At 35.1% G+C, this 22,713-nt stretch overlaps 2 protein-coding genes across 2 annotated transcripts; one reads left to right on the top strand and one right to left on the bottom strand.

Annotated features, from left to right (window-relative positions):
• Nucleotides 1-33: 33 nt before the first annotated feature.
• Nucleotides 34-7,722, top strand: Gng5 (G protein subunit gamma 5). Its single transcript, XM_027935091.2, has 3 exons — nt 34-209; nt 3,751-3,897; nt 7,503-7,722. The coding sequence occupies exons 1-2, from the start codon at nt 129-131 to the stop codon at nt 3,874-3,876; spliced, it is 207 nt and encodes a 68-aa protein (XP_027790892.1). The 5' UTR covers nt 34-128; the 3' UTR covers nt 3,877-3,897; nt 7,503-7,722.
• On the bottom strand, nt 7,706-22,713 carry Rpf1 (ribosome production factor 1 homolog). Its single transcript, XM_027935090.2, has 9 exons — nt 22,470-22,713; nt 21,030-21,086; nt 19,153-19,233; nt 14,782-14,877; nt 14,091-14,244; nt 10,420-10,502; nt 9,359-9,540; nt 8,977-9,103; nt 7,706-8,541 (listed from the first exon to the last, which is right to left on the bottom strand). The coding sequence occupies exons 1-9, from the start codon at nt 22,695-22,697 to the stop codon at nt 8,500-8,502; spliced, it is 1,050 nt and encodes a 349-aa protein (XP_027790891.2). The 5' UTR covers nt 22,698-22,713; the 3' UTR covers nt 7,706-8,499.

Here is a 22,713-nt window from a genome sequence, read left to right as displayed (position 1 = left end):
AGAACCGGAAACTTGGAGACAAAGTTCGGAGCCCCGCCCCCGCTGCGCGCTGCCCAGTCGTCTGGCCCGGCCGACCCGCGACCTGCCGACCCTCTGACCGACGAGTCGGCCCTGCCCTCGAATTCGCCATGTCTGGTTCCTCCAGCGTCGCCGCTATGAAGAAGGTGGTTCAACAGCTCCGGCTGGAGGCTGGGCTCAACCGCGTGAAGGTGAGCGGGGGCGGCAGCCGAACCGGGTAGGGGGAGGCGGCAGCGGGCGAGCCAGCTGGGGCGGACCGGCTCGCGGTGACTCTCCTGGGAGGACGCCTGTTCGGGCATCGATCGCGGAGCAGCCAGCTTTAGGAAAGTTGCCGCGCGGATCCCCGCGGTGGTTGGGAGGGCCCCCTTAGTCCGCCCTTCAGCCCCAGGACTTTCCAAGGCGGGCTGGCCTCCAGGCTAAAGAGCGGCCCGCATTCCGGTTTCCCTCCCTCCCTCCCTCCGCTGTGACTCCTCGGCTGGCCTTGCCAGCTGCTGCTGGTCCGCGCCCTTCCCTTCCCGCCCATCTTTACCAGCCTTCACCGATTTTCGTCTCTGGACTGGGTATTTTGACTTTTGATTCATGGCCGACTTATTAACTTTTTTTCATTTCAGATCTTTACCAGACCTACTCCAATTAGTACTAGGTTCTTAACCTCCAAATTCTCCAAACCACTGAACACATAATTGAAAACGAATTTTCTTGCATAACTGTTTTCGAACTTTTCCGGAGTCTTACTACCTTTGTCCCTTACAATCTCGCACAAAGCGTGCATTTCAGACCTGGGCAATTTGCTTGGATCCCACCTTAAGTGTATCTACTGGTCCACATGCTAAGAAAGTGATTAGGATGGTCCAGAATTGGTCTTACTTACTTTGATGTTTCGATAGCATTGGCTTTATCTTGGGATATTTACTTTGGGGGAAAAAATCTTTTGTTGATGTTGGTATTGACAACCTGACATGGAAGTGCTGTAGCAAGTGTTTATTATTTTTAAAATCCTAAACAGATTGGCTTCTTTCTAGTGCAATATATAGGTTACATGTAAAACACTTGTGATTGAAAAAAAGAAACACAGGAATTATAAATCACTACCCTGCTAGAAACAGCCAGGTTCCAAGATGATTTGATTTTACAACTCATCAGGCAAGTCAGTATTTCTTCCTGAAATGTTTTGTGGAGTGAGGGCTCCTATTTAGAAATGTCATAGACCTAGCTTACTTGGTCGATGTAACCTCAGGAGGGAAGAGAAACTCCAATGGTCTTATTGTGGAATCTCCCTCACTAATGTGTAAACTGCATAGTTGTTCATTTCTCTAATCCCCAAATTCTCACTTCATCCCAGTGGTTTATCGTCACTGTTTTGGCTGGATTGAGATCTGAAGTTTGAAGTCATCCATTTCTTAACCATTATCATTCATGTGTGCCTCTATCACAGATTGAAGTGTACCAGGAAAGAACATGAAGGATCAGAGAGACAAAAGAAAAAAAAAAAAAAAAAAAACGACACAGTAAATATCAGTGCTGCTTTGCCTTTGTCACCAAAGAAAATGAGTCCTCAGAGTAAAATACTCCAAGACCTTTACCTTGAAAATCCTAGTAGCTGCTGCCTTTCCAACTCACAGCTTGACCCTGGCCTCATACACCCAATTCTTCTGTAGATTTTTGATAGGAATCTTTAAAACCACCACAAATGATTCAGTTTTGCAATTTTCAGTTTCTGCCTGGTGTTAGGGCTTTAGCAAGGAGGGGAGGGCATCCCACTTTGGGATTTTAAATGAGTCTTCTCATATGCATTGCAAAATGTGTCTAGGTTCTATTTCATATTGTGTACCTATTTTATCAGTGCCTCTGTGGTAGATGATTTTTCTGTTATTTTAAAACTAGCACACACTTACTTTAAACCTTTATATGAGTACAGTTGAAAAAATTATTACAAGTACTTAACAAACTTTCTCACAGGTAGGTCAGCAGAGTGAAAAGGGACACTAATAGTTATGTCAATTTAGTGTTTCAACTTTCTGGAGGGTGATTATTGTGCCTTGAAGGGTAACAGCTTGTCCAGTGTCCAGTTTTAGTTTGAGGTTTCCCCACTGCTTGGGATGCTGATTTTCACTGATCCCTTGTTTTGGGTTTGATCTGTTATTGAAATCTCAGCTTAAATGTCACATCATCTCAGTGTAATATTTGGTACCCAGTCATTTTTTAACGGATATCTCTTTTTACTGCAGAGAACCTTTTCTTTTTCCCACAACTGTCAGCACTGAAACAGCAGGGATCTTGATGTTCTTTACTATTCTCAGTGCCTAGAAGTAGAGCTGGCACATAACCATGCTTGAGTAGTTTGTGAAAAGGAGTTAAGTTGGACCCTACCTACATTTGAAACAGAAAATAAACAGGCACTGCACTGTCTTCTTACTGGGTCAATTTGAATGAAACCAAATCCTCTAACATTGTGGAAGCTGATTAATGCCCATTCCCCTACTTTTAACACTTTGGGGAAGTGGAGTGAGGAAGGGACACAGCCATTTGTGAAAGTACTTGTTACAAGGATTTTAAAAGTGCAGATACTTCTTACTCATGGGAGTTAATAAACATGGAACTCATTATTGTGGACGGTTGCATAAGCCAAATACAAATAAGATTGGAGAAGAGTTTAGATTCTCAGGATGATGGATTCTTTTACTAGGTCTGGGATACAGCTTGGAATATACAGGGGTTTTTGGTGGAGGGGACATTGGTAATGGTATTAACTCTTTCAAAGGGTACATAGCCAGAGCAATGGACATTTGCTATGTGTCCTTAGGAATAACTAAGACAGAATGAAACAAATGATTATTTCTTTTCTGTCTTCCTAAATCTCAATTCAAGATTGAGGATATTGGGGCATAATAGTCATCCAAGTTCTATATTTGAACCATTCAACTTATTGTTTTGCTATTATTGTACCATCAACTGTTAATGTTACAAAATTGTATGCAGTGACAGCTTTCTGCCTTTTGTCATGTGGCTTTAAAGGCTAATAACAAATCTCAGTTTTAACAACCTTTCTGAGCAGGCTGCCTTTAGAAACTGTATTTGTCTCAATTGTGACTTTCATGTGTATGCAGTGCTCCTCAACTAAGATTTAAGGCACATTTATGGTTTTATGCTTATTTTGTTAATACATCATCTTACCAGAATATACAAATAGTAGATAACTATGTGAATGAAGGCAGGCCTCTCTTAGTTCTAAATGCAAAGGAGTATAACATAAATTTGAAGACCGATGTACCATGCTAGTTATTCCACATTATATTCATTCACAGTAGCATTTTTTTCCCCCCAATGACACGGCTTTCAGGACAAAGTAATAGTTTGCTAGAATGTTAAGACTGTTCTTGTTTATTCCAAAAATACCATGTACAGCTTTTAATTTAAAAAAGATGTTAAGTACTTGAACAGCCTATTACTAATAAACAAGAAGTGCTATGCTTTGTAGATAAACTTTAATAGTAGTTTCTAATAAATCATTTGAACTGAACTTTTAATAAGCAGGCAAAAGAACATACTATAGTTTTGTTTACAAGGAATGTTTAAGAGACGGTATATGATTGTTACTTTTCATTTAGTATATTCTATCTTTTTCTAAGGCAAGAGAAGTGCTGTTCAGTACAAGTATTTTCAAAGATTTGAGAAAAATCATTAAAACTTTACTAACTGGTATCTCCCCACCCCTTCTTTTGTTGTGTATAGGTTTCCCAGGCAGCTGCAGACTTGAAACAATTCTGTCTGCAGAATGCTCAACATGATCCCCTGCTGACTGGAGTGTCTTCAAGTACAAATCCCTTCAGGCCTCAGAAAGTCTGTTCCTTTTTGTAGTCAAATGAATCTTACTCTGAGGTAAGTTTCCTTAAGTAAAACAAAACAAATTCCCTTTTTATTTGCAGCACTTACAGGATCATTCCATGCATTTTGTTTGGCAGTCCCAATTTTCCAGTCCTTGTCAATTTTGTGAGAAATTGAGGATCTATGAAATTTTATTTAGTAGTCATGAACTGTCATTTCTGTTTCATCACAAAGAAGGTTAAATACAGGACTTAATAACCATAAGAGGTTTAGGAGAGTTACTATAAAACTCCATTTGCTGTGATAGTCATGTGTTACTTTTTATAGCACTGGTTTAATGACATGCATATTTTGGGGTCCTCAAATAGTAGATTAATTTTATTTTCCTGAATCAAGCAAATATTTAGATAGTTTTTTAAAGTCTGCAGTGTCCATGGGGAATGACTAATAAAGCACTACCAATTGATTTGGATGAATCCTCATGTTGCTGTAATAGAACCCAACTATAGGGCAGTGGAGCAAACAACTGGGAATTAGGAGAGAGAAAGTCAGTGGGGTACTTGCATAAGCAGATGTGGAGCTGGTTATTGGGAGTGAGGAATAGCAGGTTATACTTTTTCTTATTTGTTGTGAAAAAAACCTAACAGAGAAATGAGGTATTTTTTGTGGTGGTAGACAGTGGATTAGATTTCTAAGGATTAAGAAACAGCAAGAAACCAATTCCTGAATTGTTATAAAAAGAATGTTTCTATGTGTTAGTTGGTCTCTTCCAGGTCAGATGTCATTGTATAATAATGTATGTTTGTCCAAAAGAGATGTGACTCCTCCCCACCCCCCACCCACCCCCCAAAATGTTCTCTGGTAATTTAGAATATGAATTCAAGTATGCTATCTTTTGCCATGGTGGGGATTGAACCTAGGGCCTCACATATGCTGGCAAGCACTACCACTGAACTACATAGCTGCATTCCCAGCCCTTTTTATTTTGAGATGGTCTTGCTAAGATTGTCCTTGCTGGTCTTGAATTTGTGATCAGTGCTCTGGCCTCCCACTTCAGGCTTTCAAGTTGTGTGTGCAACCATGCCTGGCTAAGGATACTATCTTCTTAAATCCTTAGTATTTAAATTAGGGCATGTACCCCTAGTTCAATACTTTGACCATCAAACTTTAATTAATAGTGCTTTAAAAAAAAGATTTTGTATATAGCACACATCCTTTACTTTCTCATTTGAAAAGGTCAGGAACCTGCTTCCTAAAATACCTTGTTAAATAGATGTGCCCTCCCTAATTAAGCTTTGTAGACCTTGGGAGTATCCAGGAAGTCTGTGTGTAAGTACAGCATGTTTCCAGTAAACACAGTCATTGGTTAGGATGGCTAAGTTTTTTGAAACCTGGGGGTAGTGGTGGTGGTGGTGGTGGTGGTGGGCACAACCAAAAAACCCTTTATAAGTAACAGAGTTTTCTCATAAAGTAATCTTTTAACAGTTTAGCACCTTCATATTTAATAGTCTATTTCCTTGCTTATGGCAATGTTAATTTCATTATTCATGAGAATTTCAGGATGTTTCATATTTTTTTTTGTTGGTCCTTTTTAAAACTTACGGGTTCTGTTGTATTCACTTTACAAAGTGGTTTATTTTCATTTAACAAAGTACTGTTAAGAAAACTGGGCAGGCTGTTAATAGTTTTATTTCGTATAAAACTTAAAATATATTAAAAAATATAGATATTTTTATATAAAATATATAAAAAATATATAGATAAGTGTTAAAATGACTTGCTCAAGTTGATGAAGGTGATTAGAATAAGAACCCAGATTTCAAAGTAAAATAATGTCTGTTAACCCCAGCAGACTAAGAAAAGAACATTGTGGATATTATAAATCAAAGCTATTTTGGATAAGGAAGAAATTTGGGTATAAAAAGATTGCTTCTCAAAAACTTGAATATATGTACAGATCACCTTATTCAGATGCATATTATAATTTAGGAATTCTTGAGTGAGGTTCTAGAACTTGCATTTCTTATAAGCTCTCATTTTATATACTGATGGTGCTAGTCTATGCTAAATGGCATGGATATAAAACTACATAGTAGTGTTTACACTTAAAAAATGTGGCTTTTAAAAACTGTAGGCTATAATTTTTTTAAAAAAATATGGTAAGTTAACAGGCATATAAGAAATCACCATATAAGAAAAAAAAATCAAGAGTTTTTTCATAAAGTAATCTTTTAACAGTTTAGCACCTTCATATTTAATAGTCTTATTTCCTTGCTTATGGCAATGTTAATTTCATTATTCATGAGAATTTCAGGATGTTTCATAACATCCTGAAATAACCATTGTTACAGGCATATTTCCTTTTAAGAGCAAAATAATTTATTTTTTAAAAATCATAATAGTGCAGTTTTATATTCTACTCTATCCAGTGTCTCATGTGTGCTAGGCAAGTGCTCTGCCACTGAGTCACAGCAGCAGCACCTATATTCTCTACCTTTTAAAAATACTTAATGAATTTTCCTATTCCATTATTCTTCATAATTAAGATTTTCAGTGGTTGTATGTACCGTAACTTAAATGTACTTCATTTAATGTTGAAGTTTCTGAATTTGAAGCTATAGTGTAGCGGGCATCTTGGTGTCTATATATCTACTTTGTCTCCAATTTTTAAGATAAATTTTTGGAAGTAAAATTAGGAAACAAGAAATAAAAATTTGAAGTTTTAATAATACTTGATGATAACCACTGGCTATAGTATAGCACTTCACCAGTATAGTATTTCACTAGGAGCATGTTTTTCATATACTTACTGCTCTTCCAGATATTCTTTATTGAGTTTCTAGGAGTGTTCAGAGTTTTCTTGATTTGAGACTTATATATACTTTATTATGATACAGTGTATTTCAGCAGTAATCTTAGCAAGTTAATCTGTAAGTCTATTTATAAACAGTCAGTACTAATAATGAGAATAGTTATGAAAATTAAGAGAAAGTTGGAAGTTTACTGCCCATAACATTAGTCTTTTCCCATCCTGTTTTTATATTCTTTCTTAAAAATCCTGTGATGTATCTGCTTTAAAAAAAAAAAAAAATAGATGTTTTCCAACAGGTTTCATTCAGGTGAAAGCTCTTTATAAACTGACATTTGAATGAAACCCCTTAAAGGTAATACAGATACTCCTAAACATGTGATAGTGTTATATCACAACAAACCCATCCTAAGTCAAACATGCATTTAGTATACCTAACAAAACAGGATATCTTAACATAGTTTCACTGTGGATTATCAGTTGTTTATCCTTGTGATCATGTAGTAGACTGGGAGCTATGCTCACTGCTGTCTAGCACTGACAGAGGATCATACTGAATATCCCAATACCAGAAAAGCTCAAAATTCAAAACCTAAAAGTATTGTCTTGAATACTTATTGTTTTTACACCATTGTAAAGGCAAAAAAAAAAAAAAGATTGTTAAGTTGGGGACCTTCTATATAAGAAGTATTGTTAAAGAAAAAAATAGGCAAAGGACATGAGCAATTAAAAAATATACACACACATATATATTAAATAAACAATGGTTACTGTTACGTATTCTTGGAAAAAATGTGAAAAACGATCCATGATACTTTACTCTAATTCACTTTTTCCCCCCTCCTTTCAGGTTTCCCAAACCACTGCTCAAGAACCAGTGAATATTCAAGAGAGCTAAATTTGAAGCCTGTACAAAAAGCTTCCCTATAACATGTGCCATAATATAAACTTCTACTTTTGTCAGTCCTTAACATCTACCTCTCTGAATTTTCATGAGTTTCTATTTCACAAGTGTAATTATTTTATATACACTGGCAGCAACATACAATAAAATACTTAGTATAAACGTTTATTGCTTTATTATTTTATGAAAAACATTGTTTTAAGCTGTTTTGACACTTGAAGGGGTTAAATTTTTAGTTCTAACTTTTCATTGTTTCACCAATTATATTATTTTGTGTCTTACCAAGTATAAATTGCAAATCTTTATTCTTTTAAAGTTGGGGTAAAGTGCTGTTTCTGTCCTTGAGTTATTTACATAATTTTATCTTAATAATATTTACAATATCCTCCTTTCCAGGGGTATTACCAGTTATACTTAAGTAGCCAGTTACTTGGATGGTTTTAGTTTAATAAGAATGGTAGTAGAGAGAAGATTGGCAATGAACGTTCCATTAGTAGTAGTAAGAAAAACTTCAGGATTTGAGACAGTACCTACTATGTAATACCATACCATGTAATGAGGTTAAAAAGGAGCAAGATAATGGGAAATCTGATAATAAATTAGGAGTTACATGGTATCCATCAACCATTCTGTTTATCTCCAGCCCACATGTTATTTGGGAATGTAGATAGGAAAGTTAATCTGAATCTTTATTTCAGTTTGAATCATTCACAATTACCCCAATGTAAGCAAATTAATTGTTAGGCACCCTGAATTATAAATTCTGAATCCTCACCCAAATTACTTTTATTTTGATTTGCTATGTAGAGTGGCAATTCATGGCACTTGGTCAACTGTTCAGACATGAAGATTTATAAAATCAATAAATGCTATTTTGAAAAAGGCGTTCTATCACAAATAAATTACCAAGTTCAGCAAAATCCAATACTATTTCCTTAGGACTTTATAAATGGAATTTTCTTCGACTTGTATCCATTTCCCGGGGCTGAAAATTAGAGGGGAAAAATATATTATGAAAACCGTTTAGGTAAAGATAGTAAAAATTGATCTTTAGGTCTAGGAAATACTAGCAGCAGTTCTCAAGAAACATGCAGTAGAATCACATAACCCAGGCCTAAAACAATGCTATCCTCCACCCCCAGCCATAACTGATCCAGTAGATCAGGGTTCCAAGAATTTTCATTGCTAAAGTGACATTGCCAGTTTTACTTTGAGAATCATTATCTCTTATGCTACTTCAAATAAGTCACAGTTAAGCCTCAGACCCAGATACCATATCAGATTGGTTCTTTCTAGCCCATAGGGGAAAAAATTCAGAACCACCGTTTAAGGTATAAATATCCAAAGATGAAAGCACAAGGTTTTCTTTTCATCACATTTAAAATGATTTAAATGGATTTCTCAAATAGTTAGCACTTACCTTATGTACCCATTCGTATTCTCCATATTTAGAATCAAAGGTTCCCTTCTGAAGTGACCTTAATTTTAAGGTAAAACGTGGTCCAAGTTCCTGAATTCCCACTTTCTTTTCACTCTTGAATATATATCTTCAAAGACAAAATAAGTTAATGCTAAAGAAATAATAGTTGGGCTCATTCAGACTAATTTCCTATGACACAACTTAAAAGATTTGCCATAATATATTAGAAAACAGATTCATGTTAAAGGGTTTGGGATGTGGCTCAGTGGTAGAGCACTTGCCTGGAATGTGTAAGGCCTCAGGTTTGATCCCTAGTACCTCACCCCCAAAATAAACAAAATAGGTTCATGTTGAAAATGTAAGTTCAGAATACATTTCTCACCTGTGAAACCTGAAGAAGATATAATCACGCTGATTGTGGAATGTGGCAACCTGCCTTCCAATAAATTGAGGATCATGGGGAAAGAGTGAAGCAAACATACGTCCAATTGAATGACCCAGTCGTGTTGTAAAATTATTCAGAATTATTTCAGGTACGTGTTCTGTGGGGTCTTTGCCTCTCCTCTAGAAAAATTGTGAAAAATCACAATAACAAATTAAGCTAAATTGTCAAAACAATACCTCTCAGTGCATGTCTTGGAACTTAGAGGTCAAATGAGAAACTTAAGAGTTATTGTATTGTTTTTTAAATGGCAGACTACCATGGATAGTTTATTAAGCCAATGAAGTAAGATGCAGAGTACACCAAAAAAGTCAGAAAATCAGCAATTTCTTACTAACAAGGGCTATTTCCTGTTTGCCATAAATCATCACAATAACAGAAGAAAACTGTTGGAGGAAGCCATCTGTGAAATGCACAAGGACCTTTTTTATTTTTCAGCATCGCATCCAGTGAGGGGGTAGATCTGGCACTGGGAACTTCTCATGGCAGTCCCACTAGGGTAGATTGCCTGACACAAGTGAACCCCCCCCCCCACCCCCAGTTCTGCTAGAAAGGTCCCACGAAGCACTGGAGATGGGCGTAACCCACTAGAACTGAGCAGCCTACCTGCCCCCACTTCTATCCTGTTTTGGTAAAGAATTTTCTATTGAAAGCCTTTGATGTTTTCCAATACAAATAAAACAAACATAGGCTCTCTTGGCTAGAAGTTTAGACCCGTCTGGTCAGCTTTGCCCATCTCTGCCCACTCTTTGAAACAACTTTCTGTGTTCCGTGGTCACTTCATGGTTCTACTTTTCTTAGCTTTAATTTCTCAGCCAGCCCATCCCACTGAAGGGAAACCCATTCCCTCACCTGCACGGGATATGGGTGAGAAACTGTTAGGTAAAATATTGCTTTCATCAGAACAAATGTCATTAAAATGAATTTGATCTGTAAGATAAAATAATCTATTATTCAAATAATATGAAATCAATACCAATCAAGGATTGCATAAAACTTACCTTGATTTCTTTACGAAGACGAACACTGCTCATTTTAAAGTGAGCAGTTGGACCATTTGGCAAGTGACTCAATATAAGTCCATCTGTACATAGATGTTAAGAAACACATTATTTTAAATTGTTTAAAATAACTAGTGTCATGATTTGCACGTGAGTTGTCCCCCAAAAGCTCATGTGTGAGACAATGTAAGGTTTCGAGAAGAAACGACTGGGTTATGAATCTTAACACAATCAGTGAATTAATCCCCTGGTGGGATTAACTGAGTGGTAACTGAAGATAGGTAGGGTATAAGGAGGTGGGCCTCTGGGGGTGTGCCTTTGGGGTATGTATTTTGTATTGGGTGAATGCTTCCCTACATCACACCCTTCCTTCCTCTGTGTTCAGCCTCACCTTATGCCCCAAGAAATGGAGCCTGCTGGCTGTGAACTGGGCAATTTAGTAGACCTGTCTTAAAAGCTTTTTAAACGGGATAGGTTTGTGGCTCAGTGGTGTAGTACCCCTGGGTTCAATCCCCCCAAAACCTGCAAAAAAACAAAATAAAGCAAAACTCTTAACAAAATGTGGGATGTGCTTCACCATCCATCCAGTATGTGGTGAGACCTCTGAAACCATGAGACACTAAATAAGCTTTTCCTCCTTTACACTTGTTCTGGTCAAGTCTTTTAGTCACAGCAGCCAAAATGCTAACTAAAACAAGTAGTCTCCTACATGTCCAAATGGCCTTAAAATCTGAAGTGATCACTAATTAGAACAAACTTTAAAAAAAAATCTGAAGTGAGTAGGTGAATGCATATATTCTCCTGGATTAATATGTATCAGAAACTCAAAAACACATCAGTCAACCTAAATCTTTTCAAGAAAACAACCTAGAGCATATCTTTTCTTAAATAAATAAATAAGAAATAGCCAGTCATCACTCTTAACAAAGTTATCTTGCACTTTCAACTAAAGTAGGTAGGAAAAAAGTTACTTAAAGACCACTACTCAAGCAGGAATAATGTAGCAACATAAACAACCTAAGTTTACTTCCATATTCGGAAGACTTATAACCCTAAAAATGCCACTTTTTAATGTTTGTACTGTTAGGATATGGTATCAACTTAGAATATGCCACAAGACCAGAATTGTTTAAATGTTCTTATTGAAATCAAAGTTATTAATATTTCTTAGGTTTTATTACTGTACTACAAATTCAAGCAATTAATAACTACTTACTGTCTACCATAAACAGAATTATGCCAGACACTCTTAAACTACAAATGAAATATATTACATCTACATATAATCAGCAAGGTTAGCAGCCCAAGGACTAAAAGTCCCAACTACAACAAACTTCCATTCAACTGTCCTCAGGTCTCTAGCACAACTTGACTTGAACCTCTCTCCTTTACTTTCCCATGAATTTATTTTGGCTACTGTCCATTTGTACTTTAAGCAGGAAGAACTAACAGCTATGGCCTGGGATTTCAATTTATAGTGTGCTTTTTGAGTTTAAGGAAAATTTCAAACATGATTTTATCTGACTCAGAAATTGAATCTTAAGGGCTGGGATTGTGGCTTGGCAGTAGAGTGCTCGCCTAGCACGTGTGAGGCACTGGGTTCAATCCTCAGCCCCACAGAAAAATAAATAAAGGTATTGTGTCCATCTACAATTAAAAGTATTTTTAAATAATTGAACCTTAAATGTAGGTCAGAATCAAGACTATTTCAATCCTTATCTGTTTACAACATGAAATGTATAAAATACGTTGCTATTCCCCCATCCCAAATTTTAATCCTCCACCTTCACAAGTTCTCATTTCTACACCTGCCTCTTTACCCTGTTATTGTCACAGTTGAGATTCTTGAGATTTTCCATGTACATCATTGAAAACAGTATTGTGGTTAGTTCTATTCTTTCCATGTCAAGTACATTCTAATACAGACTATAAATCAAGTCTGGATTTAGACTTTGGTTCTCTGAAATAATAAGCTATGTGACTTTGCAGTGTCGTTTCATTTGCACCATAGTTTCTTCTGTGCAAAGTGACAAACTAGATACCTTCACAGTCTTGATAGCTGTACCTAATTTCACATTCTGTTGTTACTAACTCAAAGACATCAATATGGCACTTGTAATGTGGCTACAAACTGCCTTTCTTATTTCCCCTTTTTCTTTCCCCAACTATTTCCTGACTGGTAGGCACCCACGCAATCTTATATTCTTATATTTCATGTTTATCTTATCAGTGCATTTTTTTTGGCTGTTATTTATTTTGAATATTTGCAGCACTTCACTCACCCTAAGATCCACTGCAAGTCCCACCTTTTTATAGTCAGAACTCTGCTCCAAATCTTTGCTATCATTGTTATTTACCACAGCACTTGTCACTTTCTCCTAACTATCTGTTAACTCTGGAAAATAGGTCTTTTTCTTTCGGACGTTAGTGACTACCACATCACACATTACCAGCAAACATTTTAATTCTTTCTTTCTTTTTAAAATATTCACCACATGTGCAACTTCATGAAATATAGGAAGTGTTTTTGTATCATCTGCACATTGAGAAAATCATCAAATATTAAGGGGGCTAGGAAATGTAAAGGTCATTTCTTCTAACCCCAATCAAGGCTTCAAATCCTTCCTAGAACATTCCCAATAAGTTGTGGTTTATGTCAAAAGCAAAGTACAAAAATTCAAACTCATCAGTTCCTAAAAAACTTTCCTGGTATCTAAACAAAAAGCTTTATGTTATTGCTAATACCTGACACAAATCATGCAAACAAAACAAGGAGTCATGGCTATTTCATTCAGTAATGAGGAAAAGAGGCTGACAGCTTACCCTACAAAGTATCCAATATGGTAATCAGAAAATAATATATTTTAGGTAAAAAAGAATACAATTTTATAAAGAAAAGGCAGTGTAATTTTTCTGAAGATCACAGATGGTATAAATGCAATCTGTGTCTTCATGAAATACCTCAGTAAAAGAATAGAAAATTTACTGAATTATATGTCTACTTCTTTGTTAAGAGTTATGGTAATCTTGAAATGACTGTGGTTTAAGTGACAAAAAAAGAGGAAAACAGACCTTGGCACTTTATTTTGGGGGGCAATTAAAATAAGCAGCATCTGCCTTAGAAATGGATCTTTTCTGGAATAGTTAAGTGTTCAAAAGGTTTTAATGTGGTACATTAGTCTGGTTAAGACAAATTATAATATGGCCAACAAAGCACCACATTACAATATTAATTTTTGCTTCTGGAAAACTACTAGTATAAGTGAATAAAGAAATATATTTCAGTTATATTTAAAATAATAAAACCAATAAAAATTACTTATGTTTTAAAAAACAGTCTTTTAAAACATTTATATAATAATCAATATTCACCGATATAAAAAGAATATTGTCCCATGACTGAATTCCCTGAAAGCTGATGTCTCTTATCACTGCATCTTTTATCTAAGGATTAAAACAATGTCTTGGGTATATATATTCCTAATAAATGTTTGCTGAATAAAAAGGAAAAAAAATCTGTTTGTAGAATCTTGGATAAAGATATTAATTTTTTGGGAAAAAAATATTATGTTCTGGAAGTTATAGGGAAATTTCCTATTATCTTAAATATATTTTTAAAACAAAATGAAAGAACAGACAGGAAAACTTCCTTTTATTTTTAAAAAGGATACTTGGTGTTTTACGATCTTCATTAATCACAATCAGATCTGTGAAGTCCCTTGAGATGCACTGTGGAATAATTTTTTTCAGAGCCAGTCCTCTTCTATAATAAACATGTGAGTCTGGTATAACTGTAGAGAGCTGTTCACAAAGTCGTACTGTTCTCTATAAACAAAATAGCAAATATTTTCAAAAGGGCAAAAGAATGTTATGTGTTATATTCTCACAAGAAAAGGAATAATGATTATTATAGTATTATTAATAGACAACAAGACTGGGAAAAGAATGAAATCAGAACATTGTTTCATTTTTTATCAAAGGCTAATCATCCTAAAGCATCCGTTCTCAACAAGGAGTGATTCTGCTCCACCAAAAGACATTTGGCAATGTCTAGACATTTTTATGGTTGGCTACTGGCATGGAATGGACAAAGGCTAGGGATATTGCTAAACATCCTATGATGAACAGGATAGTGTACTCTAACAAAGAAGTACCCAGCCCAAAATGTTAATAGTATTAAGGTTGAGAAAACATATGAAGAATCATGCTTAGTGAACTCATATCCTATCACCAGTTATTTTTACATAACTTATTCACAGGCATTATCTAAGACATTAACTAATTCTTCTGAATAGAGTACTTTAAATAGTAGAAATAAAAGTAGATTAAGAATTCAAGAATTATACTAATGGATGTGTTTACCCCATGAGGTCTATCTGATGTTGTGATGAGTATCTTGGGAGAAGTTTGTCTGTTGAAGTAAGAAGCAAATTCATCTGTAGCTTCATCATAAGCAACCTGCAAACAAGGAAGATAATTTTACATCAAACAAGTATGCTCTACTGGTAAAGCACTGTCATTAATCATCTATTTGACACAGTTTAAAGAAGACATAGGAGGAACTGATGTTAATGGCAACATGAAGAGGGTGGATAATTTTGTGTCTGTAGAATACAAGTATAAAACTAGATAAAACTGTCAAAAATTATTTCAAGACACAGAGTGTTATGGTTTAGATAAGAGGTATCACCCCAAAGCTCATGAGACAATGCAAGAAAGTTTAGCGGTGAAAGGATTGGGCTATGACAACATTAATTTTACCAGTGCATCAAACCACTTGAATGCATTAACTGGGTGAGAACTATAGACAGATAAGGTGTGGCTTGAGGAAGTGGGTCACTGGGGGTGTGCTTTTGAGCTATATATTGTATCTGGTAAGCAGAGCCTTAGTCTCTCTGCTTCCTCGTAGTCATGTCCTAATAAGCTTTCCTCTACCACACTCTTTTACCATGATGTTCTGCCTCAACTTGTGCCCAGAACAATGGAGTTGACCATTTAGGAACTGAGACCCCTGAAACTGTGAATGTCAAATAAACTTTTCCTCTTTTGAAGTTGTTCTTTTTTTTCCTTCTATAAACTATTTATTATTTTATGAACAATATAAATATCCAGATATAGGTTAGAACTGATTAATTCAAACTGAGTAGCAAGCACAAACTTCAATGTTTAATAAGAGAACTCTGAAATTGTTCTTGTCGAGTCTTGGTCACAGCAGCAGAAGAGCTGACTAAAACACCGAGGTACATTTGTTCTTGAAAAATGGCTAGAGAAATGTGCAAGAATATCAGGAATCTTGCCTAGAGCTATTCCATTTCTCTCATTAGTTTGGTTGGTGAAAACAGTAACAACTTCAAGGGTGATGGCAGGTAAGAACTAGCAGTCTTGGATTCAGAGATGGTGGACTAGACCAAGACAGGAATAGAGCTTTGTGAGATGAAGGTGAAAACCTGCACAGCTTTGCCAATCCAGGTTAGTAGACCCCGTTCAAGGTGGGTATGAACTGGCCAGAAATTTAAAGGGGTGCTATGGAAATGAAAGAGTCATACAGTGTTCAAGATTATTGCTCCATAATTCTTGGCTGACAGCTAACCTCACATATGTATTGGGGGAGATCTGAGAATCTACCTAATGTGAAAGACAAGAGAGACTTGAGAACTGATTGCAACCTTGAAGGCATTCCTCAACCCACATGCAGCTCGGAGGAAAAAGTATGTATGTTTTTAGGTCCTGAGGTGTCTCAACACCCAGGTGCCTAATCACTCACAGACCATTAAGCCACATAAACACAGGAGCAATTCCTCAGGAGAAAGTTTAAAAATAATTTTTAAAAACTGCTAAGCAGAGATATTGTGCTACTATTGAGGAGACAGATTCCATGTTGTAAGGCCAGGAAAATTAATAAAACAATAACCATTCCTTATATTGGAATTCAGACATGCTACAATATTTGGTCTAAAATATCCAGTTTTCAACCAAAAGAATTATTGAGTATATAAGAAACAAGAAAGTATGACCCATAATCAGGAAAGAAGTAGTCAATACTTAGTAAGTGGGTTCGGATATTGAATTTAACAGACTTCAAAGCAATCCTATTTAATACACTATAGAATTAAAAGGAAAACACAGTCTCAATAGCAGATCTGACAATGGAGAAGAATCAATGAACCTAAAAATTGACAAATACATAGTCTGAAGGACAGAGAAAACAATCATATTAAGTAAAGCAAAGCTGGGAGAACTTGTAGGATAATGTCAAATATTTCAGTAGTATGTAAAGGAAGTTCCCCTTAGACCAAAGAGAAAGGGCAGGAAAAAAATATTGAATAATGGCTGATAACACCACAAGTTTAATGAAAAATACTAACTTACAGATCCAAGAAGCTCAAAAAATTCCAATAGAAAAAAAAGAGAATGATATCTAAACACATGAAAATCAAACTGCTAAAAGCCAACACCGGGAAATTTTGAGTGAAATAAAAGAAAGCACAGGGAAGTGATGATTAGTGGAAATAAGGAAGGCTAAAGTGCAGAAGATGGATATGTGGAGGGATATGTTCAAAGTATTAAAAGAAAAAAGCAAGAATTTTATATTCTTCAAAATTATCTTAAAAATGAAAGCAATATGCAAATTTCTAGGTAAAAGTTGAAAAAATTGGCTTTATTAAATCTGTTATAAAAGCAGACTAACAGGGGCTGGCTGGGGATGTGGCTCAGGTGGTAGCGCGCTCGCCTGGCATGCACAGGGCGCTGGGTTCGATCCTCAGCACCACATAAAAATAAAATAAAGATGTTGTGTCCACTGAAAACTAAAAAAATAAACATTAAAAAATTCTCTCTCTTAAAAAACAAACAAAAAAAAAAACAGACTAACAGAAATTCTACAAGCTAAAAAGAAAATGACATTAGGTGGTAACTCAGATACAGAGAGTGAAAAGAAGAGTAATGTGAACAGTAAAAATGCCGTCCATTAAAGACTATATATATGTGCATACTTTTGATTTCCTTGAAAAGCACGAAATTTTTTTGAAGAAGTAATTATGACTGTACTAGTACTGTACTTGTTAAATTTTACCAGAATTGTATCATCTTTATTAAAGATGCATGTTGTAATTCTTTTCTATTTTTTTTGTGTTGGGGATTGAACACAGGGACTGCACATACTAAACAAGCAGCACTCTACCACTGAGGTACCTCCAACCCCAAGGTTCACTTTAAAAGTCCTAAACATAGAGAAGTCATAATATTTGAGATGGAAACGATTTAATCATTATACATTGTTTACATGTAACAAATTATCATAGTATACCCTATAAAATGTCAATTAAAAATTTAAAACCAAAGAAAAAACTAACGAAATTACAAGAAATCAACAAAGCTGTCATTATAGGAGATACTCAGACTTAATAATGAAAGCAGCACATTTTAAAAGTTGTGGGAAATACCAAGAGTGGTATTTGGAAATTTGTGGCCTTAACTGCTCACATCAGAAATTATAAAAAATGTGCAAACCAATAAAACAAATCACAATAAATCAAAGATGAGAGAAGGAAATAAAAAGATAAAAGTGAATTAGAATTTAGTAGAGAAGATCAAAGAAAAAAGTTATTTGGTTATATCTCTTGTAAATAACTGTCTAAAATGCCCAAATAGGAATGAAAAAGGTCATTTCTACAGTCTTGCTTATGAACACTGACACATATTAATTCAATCAAAGTACTAACAACACCAAGCAAGATTTTAGAAAAAGATAAAATATAGTAACCAAAATGCAAGTATTTAATATTAGAAAATCAATAAGATGTCATTTGCTAGGAGAAAAACCACATGATCATCACAATATTTGCAGAAAAAGAATCCAATAACAATCTATATTCATTTGTGATAAAACAAGTATAAATGGAATTTCTTTAACCTATAAGGAGAATCTACCTTGATGACATAAACATTAATGATGATACACCAGCAGTATTCTCTTTCAAATCAGAAGCATGGCAAAAATACCGTTATTGCTTTGCTATTTATCTGACACTATGCTAAAAATTCTAGTGAACACAAAGTGGGGAAAAAATGAAATATTAATGGATTTAAACAAAACTGTCATTTGAAGAAGTTATTATCTATACATAAAAATGAAAACTGTACTTAGACAAATTATTAGAAATGAGCATAGGTAAGCTATTGGCTTAGAGGACCACTATCCAAAATTCAACTGCATTCTAATAAATCAGTGAACAAAACAATTTTCAAAAAGAAGCAATTTACACTAAAAAATATATATATATTCAGGAATATCTCTAACAAGATTTAAGATAATCTTCCACTTTGCATGTTATTTCTTTAGACAGTCTGCAAGAGTTTTATGAGTATGCAAAAAAGTACCATCAAATGTTATTCTTAGATACCAAAAAGTAGTCCAACAAACCCTACAAACATCTACAGTATAGAGACTCTTAAAATATTCAATATGCTATTCAGAGATTAAATGACATTTAAAATCTTACCTACTCATAAAATTCAAAGCATTTGTAAAAAAAATAAATATTTATTGAAATTTTCTATAGCAGTACTGGGAAAATTCAATTATAAAATAACTTGTACCAAAAAAGACAACATGCCAACATTATAGCTGGATCAGTATTTTATACAACTTAGCCAGCCAGCAAAATATTAACATATCAACATACAATTTATCAAGGATGATCATTCAAATTCATTTAAGGCTTCTAACATTACCTCTTCATCATTAGGGTCTACTACAGTTTCATCATAAACTCGTTGGTTGTCAATGGTCTTGGGTATAGGCTTTGGTGGAGCCTAAATAAAAAGAGAAAGGATAAGGTTTTACAAATAAGCATTTTACATTATATTACAATTGTGGAAGAAATTCATAAATACATTAAAAACATAATCTGTTCTCATTTCAACCCACTGCTACACATGCCATAAAACTACATCAATCCTGATAACAAAACTAAAGAATACTGCTTTTTAACCATCTGAGCAGAGACATATACATAACAGAAAAATAATTACTGTTGAATTATATGGCTTAAAAACTAGGCCAAAGTAGCAAAGAGAAGTAGCCTTCACAATAATTATCCACTACTGACAACAACAAAAGCAAATAAACAAAAAGATGGAAAAAAATTACAGAAGTATATATGTATGTGGTTTTGTTTCAATTCCTTCAGATAGCTAGTCAGAAATATATAGCAAAGTCTATCCACAGACCATGTAATTCTACTTTGGGAAATTTACAGTAAGCAATAAAAGGGGAGGGGATGGAGCTATCTATAAAGAAATATCACTACGGATAGTATCACTATTTCTAATAGAAATAAAAAAATAAATAAAACAAATATCCAATATGAGGGTAATTACTACACATATTACCCATACATTAACATGATGGGATACTGCTAAAATCATGCACAATTAGAGGAACAAATTATGTAAATGACTGTCAAAGATCAGGAACAGAACTACACAAATACTATACAAAATGATTGTCTTTGGAGGGAAAAGCCACCAGGAAGAAGCAAAAATAATCAAAAGTACATGTACACTAGCAGAGATATGAAGAAAATGTGAACTAATAAACCAGTCATGATTTTATTTTTTGTTACTCTGAAACAAATGCTGTAGGAAGTTTTAAGTTATCTTTAAAGGAGCCAATTCTAGGAAATCATCTTTCAGCACAAAAAAATGAAAATGTTTTCAAGCGATGATTAAGACATTAATTTGTTGTAATTGATTATTGAAGAGTTTCAAAGATACTAACATTGCTTGATTCATAGAATTTTGCTGGTCAAAATAGTCTAACAGTGACAATTTCATATGATTTAACCTAATACTATAAAGAGAATGCATGAAAAAGTATTTAATTTATATAAAGTCTTAATATTTCTCTTCCTCAGAAAACCTTATTCTTACTTGTTACCTTATTTTACAAGAAATTATAGTGGAAAGAGTTGAATGTTTTTAAAAGTTTGCAAGTATAAATCATAACCTAGAAATATGTATAAACAAAATGAAACTAAATGAAAATTAAACTTAGCTGTGCAACAATGTGGGAGTATTTTTAAATAGTGCTTTAAAAAAATTTCAATGAAATATTTCATTTATTATTACCACAAAAGTCACCAAATCCCCTTGTAATACATATTTTGCTCTTTTCTTTGCCATAATCCATCCAGGTCTCACCCTGCTCCCATTCTATACAGGTTCATAATCTTCTTTATCAGCTCTCATTCTTACATGAACTCCACTCTACTATAGAAAAGACTCCATCTGGTCTTTCCACAGTCTTGCCTGATAAAAAGCCTTTTTTGCTTCAAGTCACAAAAGCTAAAGACCAAAATGTCTTGAGGAGTCTTCCCATTCCCAAACATATAAAAAAGACATCCAAAACACCATCATTATGCTTACTATTTAGGTACACATTTGGAAGGAAAAGCCATCAGGAAGAAGCAGGCAGGAGCAAGGACAGAAAAGTGTTTGCTATGTTATTTTTGCATCTTTCTATAAATATAAAATATTTCATAAAAATTTAGAAGAAGTTATCAATGTAATAGCCAAGATAGAAAACAGATGACTAAAAATTTATTTACCTTATCACCAAGAGCCTCTCTCTCTTTTTTCAGTTTTTTCTTGGCTGCTAATTTTTCCTAAAGGGATAAAAACAAAAGAACAATATTAAGAAACTACAGGTTATATCACAAATACATACTGAAACTACAAATTGATAATGCTATGAATACAACACTTGTAATCCATTAAAATAACCATCCAGATATAGATTTTTATATCTAAATTACTATAAGCCAATCAACAGGATTTGTTTAACAAAGATCTTGCTTCTTCAAAAAAAAGTGTAAACTGGCAAGTTTGAGCATTTAAAATTTCACCACCTTTTTTGCTACTCAAAAAATTAAATTTATGAAAATGCAAAATATGTATCTAAACAATTTAACAAGTTTTGTTTTACATAAATGATTACATCCTAAAGATCATGGTTATGATAGTTGAATTTGTTAGAAAGCACTAAAAATAGAAGTGGGAGATGAGTTTGAAGTTGCTTCCAATAAAATTATCCCTAGTTATCCTCATATTTTATAATTAAAATATTCTTTTAAAATTAAAAATGTGCAAAGTCGGGTAGGATTATTTGTTATAAATCCGTATCGTTTGATTTCTAGACAGAATGCTTAACACACAACAGAACATACTTTTCACCCCCAATGCCAATTGACCCTCAATTCATTGTTTCTGAAGTCACTGTCCCAAGAAGACTCCTAGGATTTCCCATCCTGATACTTGCATACCAGAATAGGTTAGATGTCCTTTGAATGTACTCCAGTGGCACAATGGCACTTATGTAAGAATCAATCCCTGGCCTCAAAAAGTCTAATAAGAGGAGACAGGCAAATAAAAAGAATACTATGTGTGAATTTCTATGATATGCAAAAATAAGCAAATGCTTTTCTCCAACAGCGATTTCATCACAGATAAGCACTAGGACCTTGGGAGAGTCATTTGTTTCAGTTTGTTTACCTCTCAGAGCACAATGCTTTAAAGAACAAATACAATTACTAGAAACTTAAGACTTCAATAAGAGGTGCTGCAGGAATCAGAAACAATATTTTAAGCTTGTTATGTATCGCCTGGATCACAAATGCTAAAAATTAACCAACGTTGGGTAGGCTGGGTAAAACAGGGGTTGAGACTCTCGCCTTCCAGGCAATGAGGGAATAATTCTCATTAGGAAAACAGGACTGCGGATTTTCTTCCTTCTAAGTGGAGAACCCTCGGAATGAGCCCTCCGCCCAGATGATAGGGAACTTTCCACCCACACGGTCAGGCAAAAGGCTGTACACAAGTCTCCAAAGCAGAGCGCGGGAGCCAGGATACGCGAGCCACTAGCATCACCCTTTCAGATCAAACACTGCGCGCCCACCCACTTTCAAAGTACAAACTAGATTTCGTGAGCCCCGGAATCCTCCACGCGACGCACACCACGCATGCGCCCGGCAACCTCCGCCTCTCCATACCTTCCGCTGCTGCTGCTTCCACCGCGTGAACATCAAGTGTCGCCGCTGTTTGTTCTTAATCTCCGAAATGCTGAAGCCTGGGGGAAAGGCAGCGGCTTTCGGGGGTTGGGCCCCGCTATCCGTCGCTCCATCCTCAGCAACCGCAGCCTCTTGAGGTTCTTTGGTAGCGGCTTTCCTTTTTAAGTTTTTTTTCCCGCTGCTGCCATTCTTTTCGCCGGCCTTCGCCATGTTGTTTGCTCCTTTT

Source organism: Marmota flaviventris, chromosome 10, assembly GCF_047511675.1.
Source record: "Marmota flaviventris isolate mMarFla1 chromosome 10, mMarFla1.hap1, whole genome shotgun sequence".
Lineage (NCBI taxonomy): Eukaryota > Metazoa > Chordata > Mammalia > Rodentia > Sciuridae > Marmota > Marmota flaviventris.
The sequence above is the reverse complement of the archived record's forward strand: the minus strand, read 5'-3'. Positions and strand labels throughout refer to the sequence as shown.

Coding starts and splice junctions, on each gene's coding strand:
- Gng5 (XM_027935091.2), top strand. CDS start 129: ATGTCTGGTTCCTCCAGCGTCGCCGCTATGAAGAAGGTGGTTCAACAG. Junction 210..3,750: donor CTGGGCTCAACCGCGTGAAG/GTGAGCGGGGGC, acceptor TGTTGTGTATAG/GTTTCCCAGGCAGCTGCAGA.
- Rpf1 (XM_027935090.2), bottom strand. CDS start 22,697: ATGGCGAAGGCCGGCGAAAAGAATGGCAGCAGCGGGAAAAAAAACTTA. Junction 21,087..22,469: donor GGAAGCAGCAGCAGCGGAAG/GTATGGAGAGGC, acceptor TTATCCCTTTAG/GAAAAATTAGCAGCCAAGAA. Junction 9,104..9,358: donor ATCTTCTTCAGGTTTCACAG/GTGAGAAATGTA, acceptor TTGTCTTTGAAG/ATATATATTCAAGAGTGAAA.